This window comes from Kogia breviceps, chromosome 8, assembly GCF_026419965.1.
Source record: "Kogia breviceps isolate mKogBre1 chromosome 8, mKogBre1 haplotype 1, whole genome shotgun sequence".
Lineage (NCBI taxonomy): Eukaryota > Metazoa > Chordata > Mammalia > Artiodactyla > Physeteridae > Kogia > Kogia breviceps.
The window spans coordinates 86,720,873-86,743,909 of record NC_081317.1 but is presented as its reverse complement, the minus strand read 5'-3'; the positions used below and the strand labels follow the sequence as shown (position 1 = coordinate 86,743,909).

General features: G+C 39.4%; 1 protein-coding gene across 1 annotated transcript in view; it reads right to left on the bottom strand.

Moving 5' to 3' along the window:
* LOC131760835 (ubiquitin carboxyl-terminal hydrolase 10-like) overlaps positions 1–23,037 on the bottom strand; it is a 91,056-nt gene that overhangs the window by 11,297 nt on the left and 56,722 nt on the right. Inside the window, exon 3 of the mRNA XM_067041069.1 lies at positions 20,747–20,897. Within this exon, the coding sequence (XP_066897170.1) occupies positions 20,747–20,897 (151 nt within the window). The remainder of the gene's footprint in view (positions 1–20,746; positions 20,898–23,037) is intronic.

Genomic DNA, 23,037 nt, shown 5'->3' with positions numbered 1-23,037 from the left:
GTTAAGAAGCCACCTGCAAAGGAAGGAGACATGGGTTCAAGCCCTGGTCTGGGATGATCCCACATGCTGCAGAGCAACTAAGCCCGTGCGCCACAACTACTGAGCCTGCGATCTAGAGCCTGGGAGCCACAACGGCTGAGCCCACAGGCCGCAACTACTGAAGCCTGCATGCCCTAGAGCCCATTCGCCTCAACAAGAGAAGCCACTGCAATGAGCAGCCCACGCACCATAACGAAGAGTAGCCCTGGCTCGACACAACTTGAGAAAGCCCACGCACAGCAACGAAGACCAAACACAGCCAAAGATAAATAAATAAATAAATAAATAAATAAATAAATTTTTAAAAATAAAAATAAAAAAATAAAACTCTCAGTAAGATCTATGGCATTTCTTATGAATATGTGAGGAAATAAAGCAGTTATATTGAATAATAGAATGACTTTCTTCATTTTAAAATATTTTTAATACAAGATTTTCTATAGTCATAATTCATTCACTGAGGAGCAACTGCTAAATATGAAAATGATGTTGTAGAAATCTACAGGGCAGAGTGGAGAAAGCCCTAGAGGGAAATAAGAAGAGTCTTACAGAACGTGTTCAGTGGAAATGTGCCCCTGTCATGCACAGAGTTCCTACTTTTTCAAATCATCATGAAATATTCTGGAAAAACCATCCTCACCCCAAACTCTCAACAAAGGCTCTCTTTTTTTAAAATTAATTTAGTTTTTTAACATCTTTATTGGAGTATAATTGCTTTACAATGGTGTGTTAATTTCTGCTTTATAACAAAATGAATCAGCTATACATATACATATATCCCCATATCTCCTCCCTCTTGCAACTCCCTCCCATCCTCCCTAGCCCACCCCTCTAGGTGGTCACAAAGCACCGAGCTGATCTCCCAGTGCTATGTGGCTGCTTCCCACTAGCTATCGATTTTACACTTGGTAGTGTATATATGTCCATGCCACTCTCTCACTTCATCACAGCTTACCCTTCCTACTCCCTTTGTCCTCAAGTACATTCTGTACATCTGCATCTTTATTCCTGTCTTGCCCCTAGGTTCTTCAGAACCTTTTTTTTTTTTTTTACATTCCATATATATGTGTTAACATATGGTATTTGTTTTTCTCTTTCTGACTTACTTCACTCTCTATGACAGACTCTAGGTCCATCCACCTCACTATAAATAACTCAATTTCATTTCTTTTTACGGATGAGTAATATTCCATTGTACATATGTGCCACATCTTCTTCATCCTTTCATCTGTCAATGGACACTTAGGTTGCTTCCATGTCCTGGCTATTGTAAATAGTGCTGCAATGAACATTGTGGTACATGGCTCTTTTTGAGTTATGGTTTTCTCAGGGTATGTGCCCAGTAGTGGGATTGCTGGGTCGTATGGTAGTTCTATTTGTAGTTTTTTGAGGAGCCTCCATACTGTTCTCTATAGTGGCTGTATCAGTTTACATTCCCACCAACAGTGCAAGAGGGCTCCCTTTTCTCTACACCCTCTCCAGCATTTATCGTTTGTATATTTTTTGATGATGGCCATTCTGACTGGTGTGAGGTGATACCTCATTGTAGTTTTGATTTGCATTTATCTAATGATTAGTGATGTTGAGCATCCTTTCATGTGTTTGTTGGCAATCTGTGTAACTTCTTTGGAGAAATGTCTATTTAGGTCTTCTGACCATTTTTGGATTGGGTTGTTTGTTTTTTTTGATATTGAGCTGCATGAGCTGATTGTATATTTTGGAGATTAATCCTTTGTCAATTGCTTCATTTGCAAATATTTTCTCCCATTCTGAGGGCTGTCTTTTTGCATTGTTTATGGTTTGCTTTGCTGTGCAAAAGCTTTGAAGTTTCATTAGGCCCCATGTGTTTATTTTTCTTTTTATTTCCATAACTCTAGGAGGTGGGTCAAAAAGGATCTTGCTGTGATTTATGTCATAGAGTGTTCTGCCTATGTTTTCTTCTAAGAGTTTTATAGTGTCTGGCCTTACATGTAGGTCTTTAATCCATTTTGAGTTTATTTTTGTGTATGGGGTTAGGGAGTGTTCTAATTTCAATCTCTTAAATGTAGTTGTCCAGTTTTCCCAGCACCACTTATTGAAGAGGCTGTCTTTTCTCCATTGTATATTCTTGTCTCCTTTAACAAAAATAAGGTGACCATATGTGCGTACGTTTATCTCTGGGCTTTCTATCTTGTTCCATTGATTTATATCTCTGTTTCTGTGCCAGTACCATACTGTCTTGATTACTGTAGCTTTGTAGTATAGTCTGAAGTCAGGGAGCCTGATTACTCCAGCTCTGTTTTTTCTTCCTCAAGATTGCTTTGGCTATTCAGGGTCTTTTGTGTTTCCATACAAATTGTGAAATTTTTTGTTCCAGTTCTGTGAAAGATGCCATTAGTAGTTTGATAAGGATTGCATTGACTCTGTAGATTGCTTTGGGTAGTAGAGTCATTTTCACAATGTTGATTCTTCCAATCCAACAACATGGTATATCTCTCTGCCTGTTTCTATCATCTTTAATTTCTTTCATCAGTGTCTTATAGTTTTCTGCATACAGGTGTTTTGTATCCTTAGATAGGTTTATTCCTAGGTATTTTATTCTTTTTGTTGCAATGGTAAATGGGACTTTTTCCTTAATTTTTCTTTCAAATTCTTCATCATTAGTGTATAGGAATGCAAGAGATTTCTGTGCATTAATTTTGTATCCTGAAACTTTACCAAATTCATTGATTAGCTCTAGTAGTTTTCTGGTAGCATCTTTAGGATTCTCTATGTATAGTATCATGTCATCTGCAAACAGTGACAGCTTTACTTCTTCTTTTCCGATTTGGATTCCTTTTATTTCTTTTTCTTCTCTGATTGCTGTGACTAAAAGTTCCAAAACTATGTTGAATAAAAGTGGTGAGAGTGGACAACCTTGTCTTGTTCCTGATCTTAGAGGAAATGGTTTAAGTTTTTCACCACTGAGAACGATGTTGGCTGTGGGTTTGTCATATATGGCCTTTATTATGTTGAGGTAAGTTCCCTCTATGCCTACTGTCTGGAGGGTTTTTATCATAAATGGGTGCTGAATTTTGTCAAAATCTTTTTCTGCATCTATTGAGATGATCATATGGTTTTTATCCTTCAGTTTGTTAATATGGTGTATCACATTGATTGATTTGCATATATTGAAGAATCCTTGCATTACTGGGACAAACCCCACTTGATCATGGAGTATGATCCTTTTAATGTGCTGTTGGATTCTGTTTGCTAGTATTTTGTTGAGGATTTTTGCATCTATGTTCATCAGTGATATTGGCCTGTAGTTTTCTTTCTTTGTGACATCTTTGTGTGGGTTTGGTATCAGGGTGATGGTGGCCTCGTAGAATGAGTTTGGGAGTGTTCCTCCCTCTGCTATAGTTTGTAAGAGTTTGAGAAGGATAGGTGTTAGCTCTTCTCTAAACGTTTGATAGGATTCACCTGTGAAGCCATCTGGTCCTGGGCTTTTGTTGGAAGATTTTTAATCACAGTCTCAATTTCAGTGCTTGTGATTGGTCTGTTTATATTTTCTATTTCTTCCTGGTTCAGTCTCAGAAGGTTGTGCTTTTCTAAGAATTGGTCCATTTCTTCCAAGTTGTCCATTTTATTGGCATAGAGTTGCCTGTAGTAATCTCTCATGATCCTTTGTATTTCTGCAATGTCAGTTGTTACTTCTCCTTTTTCATGTCTAATTTTATTGATTTGCGTCTTCTTTTTTTTCTTGATGAGTCTGCCTAATGGTTTATCAATTTTGTTCTCTAAGAACCAGCTTTTAGTTTTATTGATCTTTGCTGTTGCTTCCTTCATTTCTTTTTCATTTATTTCTGATCTGATCTTTATGATTTCTTTCCTTCTGCTAAGTTTGGAGGTTTCTGGGTTCTTCTTTCTCTAATTGCTTTAGATGTAAGGTTAGGTTGTTTATTTGAGAACAAAGGCTCTCTTTTTCATTCATGTCCCCTCCAGCAACTAGAAATTTATTGAGCAGTGGGGCAAATAAAGAAGTCTGGAAAATTTGATGGAAGATCAGAAAGCACTATTTTACTATTAGGGACATTGATAGTCTAAGGAAATTCTGGCCTTGCAAAAAGAACTTGTTTCTGAAAAGTTGATTTGAGAAGTCCACTGAAACACAAAGACTTCACGTAGGTACTGCCATTGACTCAGCTTGCATGACAGAGCAACTTAGCTCCCAAAGTTCATTGCACTGTCCCTCATGATATCATTAAACTTCAGTGTCCTAGAGGTTACAGGGGAAACTACTCCCTGTTTCATTGTGACACCAAAGTCCAGATAGATTAAGCTACAGTGAGTAGCACAATCACTGCCATCATTCACAAAACGACTAAATTTCTGGAGGCAACAGTGGAAGCAAAACTGAGGGACTGGCCATCTGGCAAACTTCACTTCCACATCACTGATGCCCCTCCTCTATCCCCAATACATATAGTTCCTTTATATTTGAATCTGCATCAAAATATCCCAAAGACAGCAGTTGATAAAGATTGATATATATCTTACTCCCAATTTGGTATTTACATTTTTAAAGAGGACTCTTGAAGACCAAAAAGTAATAGTAAAACTTCCAGCATCATGAGTGATAAAATAGCTTTATTGGAAATGGGAAGAACCCTGACTATTGGTTTCCCAAACCACTTAAGAAACAGGCTTTGTTGATTAAGATAGTAGTGGATAATCAGCTGTCCATTCACCCTATCAAACATGTTTTTCACAATTTTAACACAAATCATTATGTCATGATAAGCTATCCAATGGATTTGGTTAACTAAGTTTCTTTCTAAGTATGTTTACATAATGTCTCACTCTCAAGAATCTGAAATAAGAAACACACATCCCTTGGTCACCCACTCTATTGTATAGTGTTAGATTCTGGGAATACTAAGAAATACAAGACATGCTTCCTGTCCTGAAGAATTCTGCATAGTCAAAATAAATAGTAAAGCAGATCATCATTTGGCCAGTACAAATCCCCACAAAAGTGCAATAACACACTTACCAAAATCACTGTTTTTCCACTGGTTTCCCACTGCATTTAAAATAAAGACAAAACTTCTTAACAGGCCCATGAAAACCCATATACTCTAGGTGACAGCCTTTTCTCTGGCCATAAGCCCACTTTCTCTCTCTGCTCCAGACATACCATCCATCTTTCAGTCCCTCATTCTTACCATTCTCCCTCCTTCCCCAGGGCCTTTGAACAGGCTTTTTCCTGAGCCTGGAAAAATCTTCATTCCACTTTCTCCCTAGACAATTCCTTTCACTATCAGCACTCAGATCCGTTGTAACCACCACCCTCCATTATATGCTTTCATTGCCCCCACGTGCCTATCCCCATATTTTTCACAGTAGCAAATCTTTTATTCATTACATAGTTATTTTATTAATATATTTCTCTCTACTCAAAGCTCCATGAAGGCAAAGATCGTGTCCATTTTCTGCTTATCACTGAATCACTAATGCTTAGCATATAATAGTGGTTCAATAGATACTTGTCTAGATGAATGGATGAATGAATGAATACCTGGACTTCTATAAATAAATTCATTTATATCTCTTTTATTTGATAATAATAATTTCATATATAGTTATTAAAAGTCTAAAGTTCACTCAGCAAATATTTATAAAATTCCTACTATGTACCCAGCACTCTGCTCAGCACTGTAATACAAAGATAAAGACATTGTCCCTAACATGTTGCCTACTGAACCAGATGAATTAACAAATAATTACAACACAACTTTCATTATCGATAAGAGAAATCCAAAGTGCTATGAGAGCACAGAGGCAAGAATTAACTCTGCCTGGGGAATCTGAAGAAGACTTCTAAGGAATTGACATTTGAGTTCTTGAAGAAGAAATAAAAGTGCAAAGGGCGAAATAGTGAGAGAAGGCATTCTATGGAGAAAATGGAATAGGAGAAAAGCCAAAAGGTTTGAAGAGCTTCGGATAGGCATGGAAAAGCAAATAGTTCTGTACCACTGTGACTGAGAGTGCATGGAAAGAGAATGACTTGACATGGGATGGAAATTGTAGGCTGACATGAAGCGATGAGGACATGCTAAGTCTAAGGTAGGAACAACCCACCCACATGGGACTGAATGGCAGTTAGTGGGAGGTACAGAACAAAGGTTTGGGAAAATACTAAGAAAGAGAGAAATACCCTCATGGAAAAGATATGGGATATTTGGGAATCAGGGACTCCCTGTCTCTGATCACTTTTTCAAAATCATACTTGATAGGACAGTGTTTCCCACACTTCCCTAATGGCAAGAATCTCATGGCTGTTAAAGTACATATTCTAGGGACATATCCCAACCCTTCTGAATCAGCGTTCCCAAAGGAGAAACCAGGAATTCTGAATGTTTAACCAACACTCTAGGTAACTTTTATTATCGGGGAAACATGAGAAACATTTTCAAAAGGAACTCCTATTCTACCTTCAGTTAGGCTCACCATCCTTTTCTTCAGCACTGTCCATTGGCGTGTCAAGAATGTGGCTGTCCAAGAAAATAGCAACTTCAATTAGCAATTAACATTGCTAATCGCCTGACTCTTATTTCCAATAAAGTGATAAACTATGACTGTGCTAGCATAGGGAAAATACAAGCGTAGTCAGCATATCACTGGGAGAATTGTATATGCTACTGGAGGAAAATTTCAACTAATTATGCTCAAATATAAACTAGACTGTGTAGAAGGAAGAAAACCCATGAACTTCTTCCATTAGTGTAGTGGCTGACTTCTTAGGTTTGCAAATCCATTTGCTTCTCCCCAAGTGATTCACTATCAATTAAATCACCTGTTGCGTTCCCATGAGCTGTGTGGTTGACTACAAAACAACTGAAATGATTTCAATGCTTAGTCGTTGAGGTTTTCACTGACAGAGAATGGAGAAAGGATATACACTACGTAACACAGCCCAGTCTGTGTTTATCACACCCCCACACACCTCCGTACTGGAAAAAAAACTCTTTCTCTGCTATTGAGGTATTAGTGTTCAGAATTTGAGTTGGCCACACTGTAATCATTTGAATAGCAGCCCTTCATTTAACCTACACATTTCCTCTGACCAGCTGGATCATCGCCTGACTATCCACAATTGTAGATGTACATATAAACGTGGGTGTTGTGAGCCTGAACCACCTCTTTAAAAAATAATAATAATAAATTTATTTATTTTATTTATCTATTTTTGGCTACATTGGGTCTTCGTTGCTGCACGCGGGCTTTTCTCTGGTTGTGGCAAGCAGGGGCTACCCTTCGTTGTGGTGCATGGGCTTCTCATTGCGGTGGCTTCATTTGTTGTGGAGCACAGGCTCCAGGTGCACGGGCTTCAGTAGTTGTGGCACACGGGCTCAGTAGATGTGGCTCATGGGCTCTAGAGCGCAGGCTCAGTAGTTGTGGCACACGGGCTTAGTTGCTCCATGGCATGTGGGAGCTTCCTGGACCAAGGCTCGAACCCGTGTCCTCCGCATTGGCAGGTGGAATCTTAACCACTGCACCATCAGGGAAGCTCCCTGAACCACTTCTAATGGGAAGCTTTTGCCCTTCTTGGGGATCCAGCTGGGTAACTGCCTCGAACCTTGGAACTCACTGAAAAGCAATACAGTTGAATCTGGGTTGTTTATACAATTTCCTTCATGGTTTTAGCTAAATAAAAGAAGATGGTTTTAAGAGTTTGCTTGACAGGATATCAAAATTACATGTTGGCATCGAATCAAATTTAAACGGAAGCCTTATGTTTCAGTGGGCAAATATGTATAATCTGTTGTTTTTCTCATTTATAAATCAAATTAAATGAAGCTAAATTTACAATAGGCACCCTATCTGAGGCAATAGAAAATTGCCGTGAGGGGGAATATTTTGTTCAAAAGCAGAACACCTGAGAGGTAAATACTACTATGTCTATATTTTATCTTTCTTTCCTAATGACATTTGAATGTAAAATAAGATGGTCTTAATAAAAGATAACTTTGGAAGACACAAAGTTGAAGGTGACCAATTGGAGCAGTGAGGGCAGAGGGCAAATAACAGTGGTTAAAGATTAAATGAGAAATTAAGAGCATGTAACATTGTTCTAGATGGGAAGAGAAAGGGAAGTAGCTGGGGGCAAAACAGGACTGCTACTTTGTTTTCAGATAATATAATAATGGCTGCCTTATAGTTTTCAGCTTTTCAAAATGAGGATTATGGGCTGATCATTCAAGAAATGTATGTTTTCAAGAAATGTAATGTATGTTTTCAGATACATTAAAACATATGTATATTAAATTTTAATTTTTAAAAATTTTATTGGAGTATAGTTGATTTACAATGTTGTGTCAGTTTCAGGTGTACAGCAAAGTGACTCAGTTATACATATACATATATCCATTCTTTTTCAGATTCTTTTTCCCATATAGGTTATTACAGAATACTGAGTAGAGTTCCCTGTGCTATACAGTAGGGCCTTGTTGGTTATCTATTTTATATATAGTAGTGTGTGTATGGTAATCCCAAGTTCCTAATTTGTCCCTCCTCTCCATGTTTCCCCTTCAGTAACCATAAGTTTGTTTTCGAAATTTGTGAGTCTTTTTCTGTTTTGTCAATAAGTTTATTTATATCATTTTAAATTAGATTCCACATATGAGGGATATCATACAATATTTGTCTTTCTCTATCTGATTTACTTAGTATGATCATCTCTAGGTCCATACATGTTGCTGCAAATGGCATTATTTTGTTTTTTTATGACTGAGTAGTATTCCATTGTATATATGTACTACATCTTCTTTATCCATTCCACTGTTGATGGACATTTAGGTTGCTTCCATGTCTTGGCTATTGTAAATAGTGCTGCAGTAAACATTGGAGTGAATGTATCTTTTCGAATTATGGTTTTCTCCAGATATATGCCCAGGAGTGGGATTGCTGGATAATGTGGTAGTTCTATTTTTTGTTTTTTAAGGAAACTCCACACTGATCTCCACAGTGACTGTACCAATTTACATTCTCACCAACAGTGCAAGAGGGTTCCCTTTTCTCTACACCATCTCCAGCATTTATTGTTTGAAGCCTTTTTAAAAAATATATATTTATTTATTTATTTGGCTGTGCTGGGTCTTAGTTGCCACATGCAGGATCTTCCTTGCGGCATGTGGGATCTTTTAGTTGCGGTGTGCAGGATCTTTTAGTTGCGGCATGCAGGCTCTTAGTTGCAGCATGTGGGATCTAGTTACCTGATCAGGGATTGAACCGAGGCCTCCTGCATTGGGAGCATGGAGTCTTAACCACTGGGCCACCAGGGAAGTCCATGTTCGCAGACTTTTGGTGATGGCCATTCTGACCAGTGTGAGGTGATACCTCACTGTAGTTTTGATTTGCATTTCTCTGATCATTAGTGATGTTGAGCATCTTTTCATGTACTTTTTGGCCATCTGTATGTCTTCTTTGGAGAAATGTCTATTTAGATCTTCTGCCCATTTTTTAATTGGGTTGTTTGTCAGTTTTTGTTTTGTTTTGTTTTGTTTTTTTTACATAGAGCTGCATGAGCTGTTTGTAAGTTTTGGAGATTAATCCCTTGTTGGTTGCATCATTTGCAAATATTTTCTCCCATTCTGTGGGTTGTCTTTTCATTTTGTTTATGGTTTCCTTTGCCATGCAGAAGCTTTTAAGTTGAATTAGGTCTCATACGTTTACTTTTGGTTTTATTTTCATTGCTCTAGGAGGTGGATCAAAAAAGATATTGTTGTGATTTATGTAAAAGAGTGTTCTGACTATGTTTTCCTCTAAGACTTTTATAGTGTCTGACCTTACATTTAGGTATTTGATCCATTTTGAGTTTATTTTTGTGTGTGGTATTAGAGAATGTTCTAATTTCTTTTCTTTCTTGCTTGCTTTGCTTGCTTGCTTGCTTGCTTTTTTTGTTCATGTGGCATGGCTTGCAGGATCTTAGTTCCATGACCAGGGATCGAACCTGGGCCCTGTGACTGAAAGTGCTAAGTCCTAACCACTGGACTGCCAGGGAATTCCCCTAATTTCTTTATTTTACATGTAGCTGTCCAGTTTTCCCAGCACCATTTATTAAAGAGACTGTCTTTTCTCCATTGTATAGTCTTGTCTCCTTTGTTGTAGATTAATCAACCATAGGTGCAAGAGTTTCTTTCTGGGCTTTCTATCCTGTTCCATTTATCTATATATCTGTTTTTGTGCCAGTACCATAATGTTTTGATGACTGTAGCTTTGTAGTATAGTCCGAAGTCAGGGAGTCTGACTTCAGCTCCATTTTTCTTTCTCAGGATTGCTTTGGCTATTCGGGGTCTTTTGTGTTTCCATACAGATTTTAATTTTTTTAAAAAGATGACTTCTTTCCCAAAATGTTGTAATGCTTATTTGGTAAAAGAGGTCTTGGGGAATGAGAGCTACAAATATGGAGAGGGAAAAATAGTAATTCCTGAGTGTTACTGAACTGTAGACAGATTTCTAAAAATACTAGAAATTGTACTTGGTAGACCACATAGATACATTTAAATGAGGATTCCAGGAAGTGTTGGGCATTGCTTTGCTTTGCAAACGTCCATCTCTAAATTTTACAGATATTATGTCCAGTCACAAAAAGATCCATGGGGTTTTCCAATGTTTCTTGCCCTTTGGTCTACAGTATAATTTCTCAAAGAGTGTTTACAATAGATGATAAGAATTATATAGAAAAAAATAAAACAGGAGGGTCATGTTCAGAACCCATATATACGGACACCTGATTTATGACAAAAATGAAACTACAAGAAGTGAGGAAAGAATGGCCATTACAATAAATAATGCTGGAAAAACTAGACAGCCACAAGGGGGGAAATTATGTTAAATCAAAGACAGTAGATAAAAAAGAATAATTCACACTGTGTATTTGACATCTCATAGTACAAAACAGTGCTTCTCAAAGTGTGGCCCATGGACCACTTGCATCCAGGTCACCTGGGTGATACTTAAAGATATACATACTTGAGCCTACCTTAGACTTGTTGGTTCTCTAGTAGTAAGACCTAAGAATCTGTATTTTTGTCAAACTCCCTTAGATGTTTTTTAGTACACTAAAGCTTAAGATTCACCAGCAAATCATTTTGCAGTTAGAAAAACAATTATCTGAACCCCAACTCTGCAAATGTATGGGCTAATTAATTAATCTGTCTAATGTAAGTTTTCTTCCCAGTAAAGTGGTGATAATAATAACCTCATAGGTAAGTTGTGATGACTGAATGAGATATTGCATATACAGTGCTTACCAGAGTCCTGGTTCATAATAGACACTCCATAAATGTTAAAATTACTCTCCATATCCAGTAAACCTGCTAAAAATGATGTGTTTTCAATCATAAACAAAAAATTTCCATTGTAAAATTATAATTTTGTACTAGTATTACTGTATATAAATGACAGTACCTTTGTCAAGCATACTGACACGTAAGTGGAGAGTATTTGATCTTGTGAACTTGTTTGGAGGTAATACCTAGACAATATAGCTATTCATTCATACACTTGCACCGAAAAATTTGTGGTCCCATCTAAAAGATGCAACCTTATGGGACTTCCCTGGTGGCACAGTGGTTAAGAATCCACCTGCCAATGCAGGGGACACAGGTTCAAGCCCTGGTCCAGAAAGATCCCACATGCCACGGAGCAACTAAGCCCGTTCACCGTAACTGCTGAGCCTGTGCTCTAGAGCCCGTGAGCCACAACTACTGAGCCTGTGTGCCACAACTGCTGAAGCCCGTGCGCCTACAGTCTGTGCTCCACAACAAGAGAAGCCACTGCAATGAGAAGCCCACACACCACAATGAAGACTAGCCCCCACTTGCCTCAACTAGAGAAAGCCTGTGTGCAGCAATGAAGAACCAACACAGCCAAAAATAAATAATAAATAAATAAATAAATTTATCCAAAAAAAAAATAAAGATGCAACCTTAGGTCTTGTGCATGTGATGCAATGAGGGACATCTGCCCCATGACCCCAATGAGCTAAATCACCTTGGGAATGAATGTATGGCAGATTAATTCATTCAGCAAACATTTACCGGAGGATTATGATGTTCCAGGTACTGTGCCAGACTCCGAGCATTAAGAAGAGAAAGATGTGGTCCTTCCCCTCCAGTAGCACATAGTTTATGAGATGTTGCAGCATGTTATCTTCACATTTACATGTATTACACATGCAACAATTTTTTTACACATTAAGTTTTTTGTTAAATGGCTAGGAAACTGGAAAAGCCTGGTTTTTTTGGACAGGCTTTTTTGAATTAGGGATAAAAGAAAAATATTAAACAGTACCTTTACTGTACCTAGCTTCCTTTCCTCCTCCTGCCCCTGCAAAGCAAACATTTTTCTTTGAAACTTTGAAAACAATGCTCCATTTTCTTCTAGCACCCAGCACTGCTGAAAGTAAGTGTGATACAATGAGTAAATGAAGGAAACTGCCCAGTGAAACAAAAGCTACCTTAGCAACTTCTCTGGTCTGTCTACTCATCTCCTTGCTCTTCAGTACTCAGGGACTAACTATCAGTGCTGGAAAGTGGACAGCTCCTTCAGAAAGTAATGGGAAAGAGGTGACGAATCAGGGCCCGACTGTGCCCACTCATAACCAGGAACACCTGAGATTCAGGTGAGACCTTCTGCAGAGACCGTCTATACCAGATTCCTAGGATTACCGTAACTAAGTTCCACCATAACAAAGTTGGGTGGCTAAAACAACATAAATTTATTATTTTGCAGTCTGGAGACCAGAAATTCAACAGCAAGGTGTCAGCAGGGCCAGGCTCCCTCTAAGGGCTCTAGGGAAGAATCTGTTCCATGCTTCTCTCCTAGCTTCTGATAATTGCAGGCAATTCTTGGTATTCCTTGTCTTGTAGCTGCATTGCTCTAATCTCTGCCTCAGAAATCACATGGCCTTCCTCTCTCCGTGTCATCTCTTCTTATAAGAACACCAGTCCTTGGATTATAGGCTCGATCTATTCTAAGATGTTCATGTGAATTTGACTAATTACATCTGAAAAGATCCTATTTCTAAATAATGACATTCTAAGGTTCTGAGTGGATATGAATTTGGGGGAGACACTATCCAACCCAGTCCAGTCTCAGGAGAGCATGGTCTTAGGGGAAGGCGGTGATAAGGTTTAGTTGAAATGCAGGCAGGCAGCAGATGGGAGCAAAGGCCAGGAGACACAAACACCTGCACACTTAGCATCCAGCAGCACTGATCTATTCAGGATTGCCTTCCCACATGTTCCTACCTTCACTGACAGGGCCCACATGTCCAGTTAGGCATAAGAGGCACAGGGTCAAGGTACCTTTAGGGGACTATGAAAATGTTTCAGTCTCTTTTAAAATCAAAAGAAAAAATAAATATAATCCAACCTGGATTATATTGATATTTATATCAGTATAGTCATAACATACAAGTTTTAATATTTTTTATGGAGGAGGGGGCTCAGGAGAGGCTGAAGTGCTTAAGGCACACAAAAGTCATAACGCAGCCCCATTTACCAATGTTCATGTTCTTGCTCTCTGGTGGAAATTTCCTCCCTCTTCCATCATCCATCTTACCCTTCAGACCTCAATTTATGAATCATTTGTCTTGGGGAAATTTTCCTTGAGAAAATTTTCTCCTCCATCTCACCTCTATTCCATCCCCCCACATACTCACACCTAGCTTGGTTTATGTGTTCCTTATGTGCATAGCTCTATCACTCCATCTCCACGTTGTTTTACAATGACCCATTTCTATGGAGTCACTCAGAGACTCAATATCAGGTATCACTGTGATGCAGATACTATTGGTGCTCCACCTAGACCCACTTTGTCATTATCGTGCCTCAGATGTCCTGAGCGCATGGCTCACACTCCAAGCCTCCCAGAGAAACTGTCCTTGCCTGACAGAACTGTCTGGCCGTGCTTGCGAGCTCACATTAGCCTCTACTCATCCCCACCTCCAACCAGTGACCGATAGCAGGGTTGTAACAGCCCAGTCCCCTTGCCAATGGGGAGAATAACTTGGATGGTACCATTCACTCTCCAGAGTGTCCCATAAAATCACATCATAGCTTAGCTTCTTCCCCTGCCCTATTCTGTTTCCCCACCACATTTACAACATCTCCTCAGGATTAAATGGCTTGCTAAGAATACCCACATCAATCTCTGCTTCTAGGGAGCACGACCTGAGACATTTTGAATTGCCATGACCAGCATTAACAAACTGGCGAAAACTGTCTAATACATGAACATATTGAATGAATGAGTGAGTGGACAAATGAAGGAATAAATGTTGGAGAGACAAGGAAGCAAGCATCAAAGACCTACACAGGCCTTTACAAGGGCTGAACTGATAATAAAAGAACTTCAGCCCTTGCTAAACTAACAGCTTGAGCACAGGGAGAAAAGATAGGCGTGTGGGCTCTAGAACAATGGCGTAAGATAGGTTTACTCACAAAAACTGGGGTAGAGTCTGACACTTAGACCTGAAGGACAATGCCTGCTGTGTGCCCGGTTAGTCACTTCCACAAATACCAACAGACTAAGATGATATTAAGCCATCAAAACTGATGGAGATTTCCTTAAATTCTCTCAGACCTGATTGGCCCAGAGCTGGGGACAGATGAGTTTGCAAGTTTGGATTATGAGGATAGTTCCAATGAATATTTGGAAACAATGATTTGTTGATGAAAGGCTGCCTTTGAAGACCTGATACTTTGCGATAGTACCCTGGTGATCCTAAAAGTGTGGTCCTCTGGAGCCAGTGTCAGACAAGCTGGGAAAATAAGAGAAGATTTCATGGCATGGAATTTCTATCATAGATATGGTTCTTTGTAATTTAAGCAGATCCTCTCAACCTTTGCAGCAGTTTTGGAGCTGAGCAGATGGCAGGGGAAGACTTGACTAAGTGGTGAAGTTTCAGCTGCAAAAGGCAATTCCTAGAATGACAATTCAGAAACTCATTTCCCCCAACACTTATCATATTGGCAGAGGGTTCATGAATCTTTTTAGGAAAACGAGAAGGAAGCAGTACATCAGAATAAGGCATCCTATGTTTGGTTAGGTTATATGGAAGCAAACACTACTGAATCCAATTTTTTCTTTGTGTTTGCTATTCCCAAGGCAGAGGACCAGACTTGTTTGTAAATTAAACAATACTAAAAAAGCTAAAGCTCAGGGTCTGCAATCTAAAAGACCTCCGGCACACAAAGCAACTACTAAATGCATTCTAAGTTGCTCCAACCCTGGCTGGCATTACAGAACCCTGTAGTTTCCAGCTATATCTTATAAAGCCCCAACCCTCGGGCCATGGACCAGTACCAGTCCGTGGCCTGTTAGGAACCAGGCCACACAGCAGGAGGATAGAGGTGGGTGAGTGAGCAAAGCTTCATCTGTATTTAACAGCCGCTCCCCATCGCTTGCAGTACCGCCTGAGCTCCGCCTCCTGTCAGATCAGCGGCAGCATTAGATTCTCATAGGAGCACAAACCCTGCTGTGAACTGCACATGTGAGGGATCTAGGTTGCCCGCTCCTTATGAAAATCTAATGCCTGATGATCTGAAGTGGAGCTGAGGCAGTGATGCTAGCGCTGGGGAGTGGCTGCAAATACAGATTATCATTAGCAGAGAGGTTTGACTGCACAGAGACCATGATAAATCAATTGATTGCAGACTCATACCAAAACCCTATCAGTGGGTGGCAAGTGAAAACAAGCTCAGGACTCCCACTGATTCTGCATTATGGTGAGTTGTATAATTACTTCATTATATATTACAGTGTAATAATAATAGAAATAAAGTGCACAATAAATGTAATGCGCTTGAATCATCCTGAAACCATCCCCCACCCTGGGGTCCATGGAAAAATTGCCTTCCATGAAACCAGTCCCTGTGCCAAAAAGGTTAGAGACTGCTGTTATAAAGAAACAGCGAGTTTGTAGAAAGAACATAATCTGGACTCAAATCCTGCCTCTGATACTAAATAACTATACTATCTTGAACAAATTGCTTTTCCTTTCCGAGCCTGTTTCCAAAAATGTAACATGGGGATGGAGGTGGGGGGGGGGGGGGATAATAGCAAACTCAAAGGATTATTGTAAAAATTCAGTGTGATAATGTTTATGAAAGTAATTGGCAAACAGTAGACTTTAAACTCATATCAGTTTTTCTTCATTTCTATTCTGCCTAGCTTGGCAGAAGTTTATGTCAAAATAGCTGCGTTCTTTCAAACCATTTCAGCTCTGGCTCATCTATAATTTTTCCTTTATCTTCAAGTAACTTTAATATTAAAGTTTGTGTTCCTTGAAATTCCATAGCCCTTATTCTGTGTGAATGAAGCAATGAGGTCTGGCTTTTGGGATTTTAGTTTCGATCCTTTCCATTGCGTATGTAACAAACTATAAATGCATTCGATATTCAGAAACTATAAATGTATATTGCCTTTTAGTGAGGACTGAGGACTGGTTGTTTTAATTCAGTTTAAATTACTCAAATGCAACAAAAGTGTTATCAACTGAGATTATTTCTGCGGCAAATAATAGAAACGCTATTCAACTGGCTTTTAAAATTCAGGGAATTTACTAGCTCCTGTAACTGAAAAGTCCATAGGACTTTCCATGGGTTGGTCCCAGGCATGGTTTGGTCTAGGTTCTGGCTCAATTTTTCTGCAGTTACCTCAGTTCTGTCTGCCTTCAAATGTTGGCTTTGCTCTTGGGATGGCCTCATAAAATGACTGCCAGCAGCACTTATGGTGGTTCCGCAGTCACATCCAAGGGTAGAATAAAGACCAAAGCCAGTTTTTGGAAACATCATCATACAAAAGTCCCAGGCTTCACTCGTACTGGACTACTCCAACACAGTGTCTGTAGGATGGGTACTGCTATGCTCTGACTGGCTTAAACCTGTACCAAATCACTATAACAAGGAACTGGGATTATTCTGAGAGGCTTAGATCAAGCAGGACCCTCCTCTGGATCTGAAGATAAGGTTCATCCCTCCTAAAGTCCACAGTTGTCACTCACGGAAGCTGAAATGGATGGTAAAGGAACAAATTCAATGTCTGCTAGAATTAAAAACTAAATTTTAGCAATTTAGTACAGTGTTCCTAAATGTCTGGTTTTTTCTTTTTGAAATTACCACTTATTTCACTACACTGAATGCTTTCCAAATAAAATATCACACTTTAGCATCCAAGGGCAATGTTACAATGAGAATCAACTAATACAAAGCAAGACATCCGCAGGAATTTCAGGACGTCAAGATGAGAGCTCTTCTTTCTTGTTTTTTCCTCTCTCCACTTTCCCTTATTTTTGTCTCCCTCTATTTTCTCATGAATTTTTTTTCTCACTTTCATCCATCTATATTCCTCTTTTTCTTTTCTTTACATTTTATCATTTTATTTTATTTATTTTTAACATCTTTATTGGAGTATAACTGCTTTAAATGGTGTGTTAGTTTCTGCTTTATAACAAAGTGAATATCCCCATATCTCCTCCCTCTTGCATCTCCCTCCCACCCTCCCTATCCTACCCCTCTAGGTGGTAACAAAGCACAGAGCTGATCTCCCTGTGCTACGCAGCTGCTTCCCACTAGCTATCTATTTTACATTTGATAGTGTATATATGTCCATGTCACTCTCTCACTTCGTCCCAGCTTATCCTTCCCTCTCCCTGCGTCCTCAAGTCCATTCTCTACGTCTGCATCTTTATTCCTGTCCTGCCCCCAGGTTCTTCAGAACCTTTTTTTTTTTTAGATTCCATATATATGTGTTAGCATATGGTATTTGTTTTTCTCTTTCTGACTTACTTCACTCTGTATGACAGACTCTAGGTCCAACCACCTCACTACAAGTAACTCAATTTCATTTCTTTTTATGGCTGAGTAATATTCCATTGTATACATGTGCCACATCTTCTTTATCCTTTCATCTGTTGATGGACACTTAGGTTGCTTCCATGTCCTGGCTATTGTAAATAGTGCTGCAATGAACATTGCAGTACAAGACTCTTTTTGAATTATGGTTTTCTCAGGGTATATGCCCAGTAGTGGGATTGCTGGGTCATATGGTAGTTCTATTTTTAGCGTTCTCCATAGTGGCTGTATCAATCTACATTCCCACCAACAGTGCAAGAGGGTTCCCTTTTCTCCACACCCTCTTCAGCATTTATCGTTTGTAGATTTTTCTATGATGGCCTAAATAGACATTTCTCCAAAGAAGATATAGGGATAGCCAACAAACACATGAAAGAATGCTCAACATCACTAATCATTGGAGAAATGCAAATCAAAACTACAATGAGGTATCACCTCACACCAGTCAGAATGACCATCTTTTTCTTCTCTTAATATGCCTTTTAAAATATGCAAACATAACAGGATGTGAGATTAGACATTTCTTGATGTCTAACCAGGAAATTTTAGCTAAAGCCTCAAAGCTGTCGAAACAGATCATCATCTATCATCTAGGGACACGTCCTCTCAGAAATTATTGAAAGAGGCCAAATTCATCCATTGCTCACCTCTCCAGCAGCATATGAAAGAGAAAACTAGAGAGTCATCAGAAAGAAAGTTCTTCAAAGGTGAATTTATATGTAGAGATGAGAAAGGGATGTTTTCACCTGGCCTGGAGCCAACTGAGGAAGCTTTCAAGTGAATCACTCAGAAAAGCCACAGCTTGTCAGATAAGGGAGGCTGGTATCTTACTTACTTTACGCTGGATATTTTAAAAATTCCAGGGGAATTCCCTGGCAAGTCCAGTGGTGAGGACTCAGTGCTTTCAGTGCCAGGGCCCAGGTTGGATCCCTGGTTGGGGAACTAAGATCCCACAAGCCATGTGGCACGGCCAAAAAAAAAAAAAAAAATTCCATAATACTGGAGGTTCGGTGGGACAGGGTAGGAAAGGAAAGAGTGAAAGTACAGCTAATGCCCATCCTTCCCACTGCCAAATCCCAAGCTTTGAGTCAGAATTAAGCTGAGGAGAGAGCAAAGAACGTGGGCGAAACTTTTAAACTGTATGCAGGATGGAGAGTCATAGTGTGGGGTATTTTTTAAGATTCAACTAGGTTCTCTAATACTTGAAAATATAACTCTTCAATAATAGCCAAACATGATTCTGCCTGAGCTGTTTTCAAGAGGTGAAGAAGCAAAAGTCCTAAAGCATGTTGTTAGTTGTAGGAATATTTTTAAAATGTTTTGCCTTACATTTTAATGTAAAGAAAAAAGTTGTTTCCTAGTTGTATCCTCACTAAATTCAGTTTATGTAATAAACTTACTATATGAATGCAAATGATCATATATGCACCTTCAATATACTTTCTCTGAGCATACCTAAATAATGCATCAGTGGGGTCCTCCAGGAAATGCAGAATTTTCATACAGAGTAATTGAGGAGTTTACAAAGATCTGGGGCTGTGGGAGGCTAAGAGAACAATGGGTCGCAAATAATAGGAACTTACTGTACATGAGTAACCCATCTAATGAGTTGGGCAGCAAACGGAGGAAGGATGGAGAAACACCAGAGGGAGCCATAGCATCCCCAGGCCTGCAGAGAGAAGAGGAGGGAGTGGTCACCCAAGCCCAAAGAGGGATGGAGCTGAGTGAGCTTCTCTCTGATGTGCTGGTGCCTTGGATAGCAGCAGGCAAGGAAGCCCAGCCGGTGTTGGGCACAGAGCAGGATGGAGACCAGTGAAAGCTCAGTGGGATTGGCAAATAGCAAATATTCAGCACATGTATTTCATTTTCTAAATTCTAACAAATATCATTGTAATTGATACAGAATACTCAAAGTACTTAAAACTGGTGATAAAGTAGAATTTCCCCATTGAGTCTCTTAGCAAAAACAGAATGACATTCCTCAAGGAGAAAAAATTAACCACAGGCTAATGAAATTGGCCTTAAGAGTATACAAAATGTATTTAAACACAAATGTTACTCACCTAAAATTCACCTAAACGTGATAAAAGTTAATCACCAAAACAAATCTGGAAATAAAAATGCTGAAAATGAAAACCAAAGAAACGGCGACCCTATGTAAGATCACAAATGACACAAGCCGAAGGCCCACTTCGCCCACGCTGACCTGGCAGCACAGACTATTAAAGCACCATCTCTTTCAACACCTTTGCTCAGACAGGCCCTCAATGGTATATTTTCTGACACCTAGGCAGTCTAAAATCATGATAAAATCACCTGTATTCCTAGGAATACAGAAAGCTTTGTCATTCTTAGCATCTCAAAAGATCACTTTTTCCCTTTGCATCATTTTTCCATTACTCTCTGCATTCTTATCTTGGTAAACTTAGAGCAGGGCACCTAATTCTTCCACATCTTTGTTTTTTTCTCACTGATGAAATAAGGATGCAAGATTTGTTCAACTCATTCTTTCCCCAACCTATCCCTCCAGGTGGTTCCCACATTCCAACCATACAACACACAGCCTTTCTCTTTCTGAACTCAACGAAGTTCAGAGTTCTGTGTTCTGTCATTGCTCTGCAAAAGCTTCCTCTCTGTCCCCATTACACACACACACACACACACACACACACAACCTTCCACCACTCCACCATCCAAGGAAATCCTTCAAGGTCCAGTTTAAATGTTATCTCTTCTCTCAACCCCCCACAAATCTTGCCCCATTCCACACCCCCAAGCCCAATATGATCAGTAGAGTTGAATATCCTCTCTCCTCTGCTCACCTGGTACTTAGTCCCCTTAGAATGGTCTTTATTACCTACATCACAGTTAGCTCTTTCGGTGACCATCTTCCCATTAGACTGGTAGATCTTGGAGGCAGAAACCATGCCATTTATCTCTATATCTCCAGTGGCAGAGGGAGAAGGTTTATGCCTAAAGAAAGAAAAAAATATATCTGAAAAGGTTTTCAAGATCTTTTTAAGGTTTTGTAAGCAATAGAAATAACCCCTGTGCACTCCCCTCTGCTCTACTGGTACATTAGGGCCAGGGCTACAAGGAGATAGATGGTGGACATGGACACTGGCTTCCCCTTTGACCAGAAATCAGCTCAAGGCCACCTCAAAATCCATCTAACACAAAGACAAGAACAACATGTAATAAATTAAAACCACCTTTTGCTACTTAATTCTTAGCTATGTTCTACATGTCAAGTTGCCTTAAAATGAGAGGTGGCTGTTCATTAATATCTTACTGTTTATTAATGAGCACTGTGTTTACAAAATGGGTTGTGCCGCAACACACTTAACACAGTTATAAATAAAGCAAACTGCCAGGAGATTAGCTGTGGAAGATCTGAGATTTTGTTTTCACAAGGACTCTCCCAGTCACTTCACGCTTACGGCAAATTCATGACTGTACCCTAAGGTCTATTTAGCCTAGACTAAGCGGCTGTCACCAGCCCCACTAATGCCGCAGCAAACTCAGTGGAGCTGCTTACAGACCAGGGAGGAGAATGATGTCACTTTGCTTTTAATAGACACCATTCTGAAGTCTTTGCCTTTCCTTTGCAGTCAGCAAAGACAGACCCCAAGTTCAGGAAGAGAAGTTTCTGACCATAAACTTTCAAGACTTCCCTTCCTGCCTACCCGTCTCTTTGAGTCATGTTGACTATGCTCATTAGATGGGTTACTCATGTACAGTAAGTTCCTATTATCTGCAACCCATTGTTCTCTAAAACTGCTTTGTAAACTATAAAGGGCTTTAAAAATTCACTTGTTTTCCTGCCTGAGGTGAGGACAACTCCTCCTCCAGCTGAAATTATCCGCACACAAATCACAACTACCCACCAGTGAGGACAGACTTTCCCTGATTTCTAAAGCAAAATATTAAAGTGGAAAGAACCCTTTATTTAGAGAACTAAAGGCTTAGGTCCAAATTCTGGCTACATTACCAGGGCTTGGACTAAGCTGAGGTGAGCAAGGGGCCCAGGGAGCAAAATTAAAAGCAGCCCTCACTCTCAGATCTCCCTGGTCCTGCCCCATCCACTATAACCTCTGAGAATTTTTTTTTTTTTGAGGGCAAATTCATATAACACTAAATTAACCATTTGGGAGTGTACAATTCAGTAACATTTAGTAGAGTCACAATGTTGTGCAACCACCACCTCTATTTAGTTGCAGACATTTTCGTCACCCCAAAAGGAAACCTCATACCCATTAAGCAGTCACACCTCATCCATCCCTCCCTCCAACCCCTGGCAACCACCAACTGCCTTCCTATCTCTATGGATACAACATGTGTGCTTTTGAGTAGCAGTACTAATAACCAAGTTACCTTGTGCCAAGACACTATTTGAAGAGTTTTATGTGCATTAATTCAATTAACCCTCACAAAAAAACCCAATAAGGTAGACACTAATATCCCCAGGTGAATGGCTTATTATTTAATTCTCTAATTATCATTTCTTCATCTGTAAATGAAGAAAATAGCAACACTCTAACAACAGTTTGCTAAGCACATTTATGTGAGAGGCATTGTTCTAAGTCAGAAATAGCAATAGGATTCAACTCTAACTAACTGGGAGTGACTTCCTGTAGAAAAGAGGGAGAGGAATTCTTGAGATAGCTCGCTGGGACAGAGTGTAATCATCGACTCGTGATGTCTGCCATGGACAGAGGATTGGGTGAAGTGCCGTAAGAAATGGAGATTTGCCCTCCCTCCTAGACAAGTAAGGGGAAAAAAAAAAAAAAGACAAGTAAAATCAGATTCTGCCTCAGTCCAGAACAAGAAGGAAACAATTCCATGTGAGTGTAATGAGGCAGTGAAGGCAGTTTGTACAGTGTTAAGAGCAGAGGCTTTGGAATTTGAAACAAAACAAAATGGAACGTGTTAAATTCTCAACTCTGCAGGTCATAGGTAATATCTTGAAAATGTTATCTAACCTTTCTTATTCTCACTTCCTCTTTTGTAAAATAGCTAATAAATCTAATTCATAAAGTTCTGGTGGGAATGACATGAGATCATGTGAGTGAATGGCTAAGCACTGTATCTGACATATAGTAAGAGCTTAATA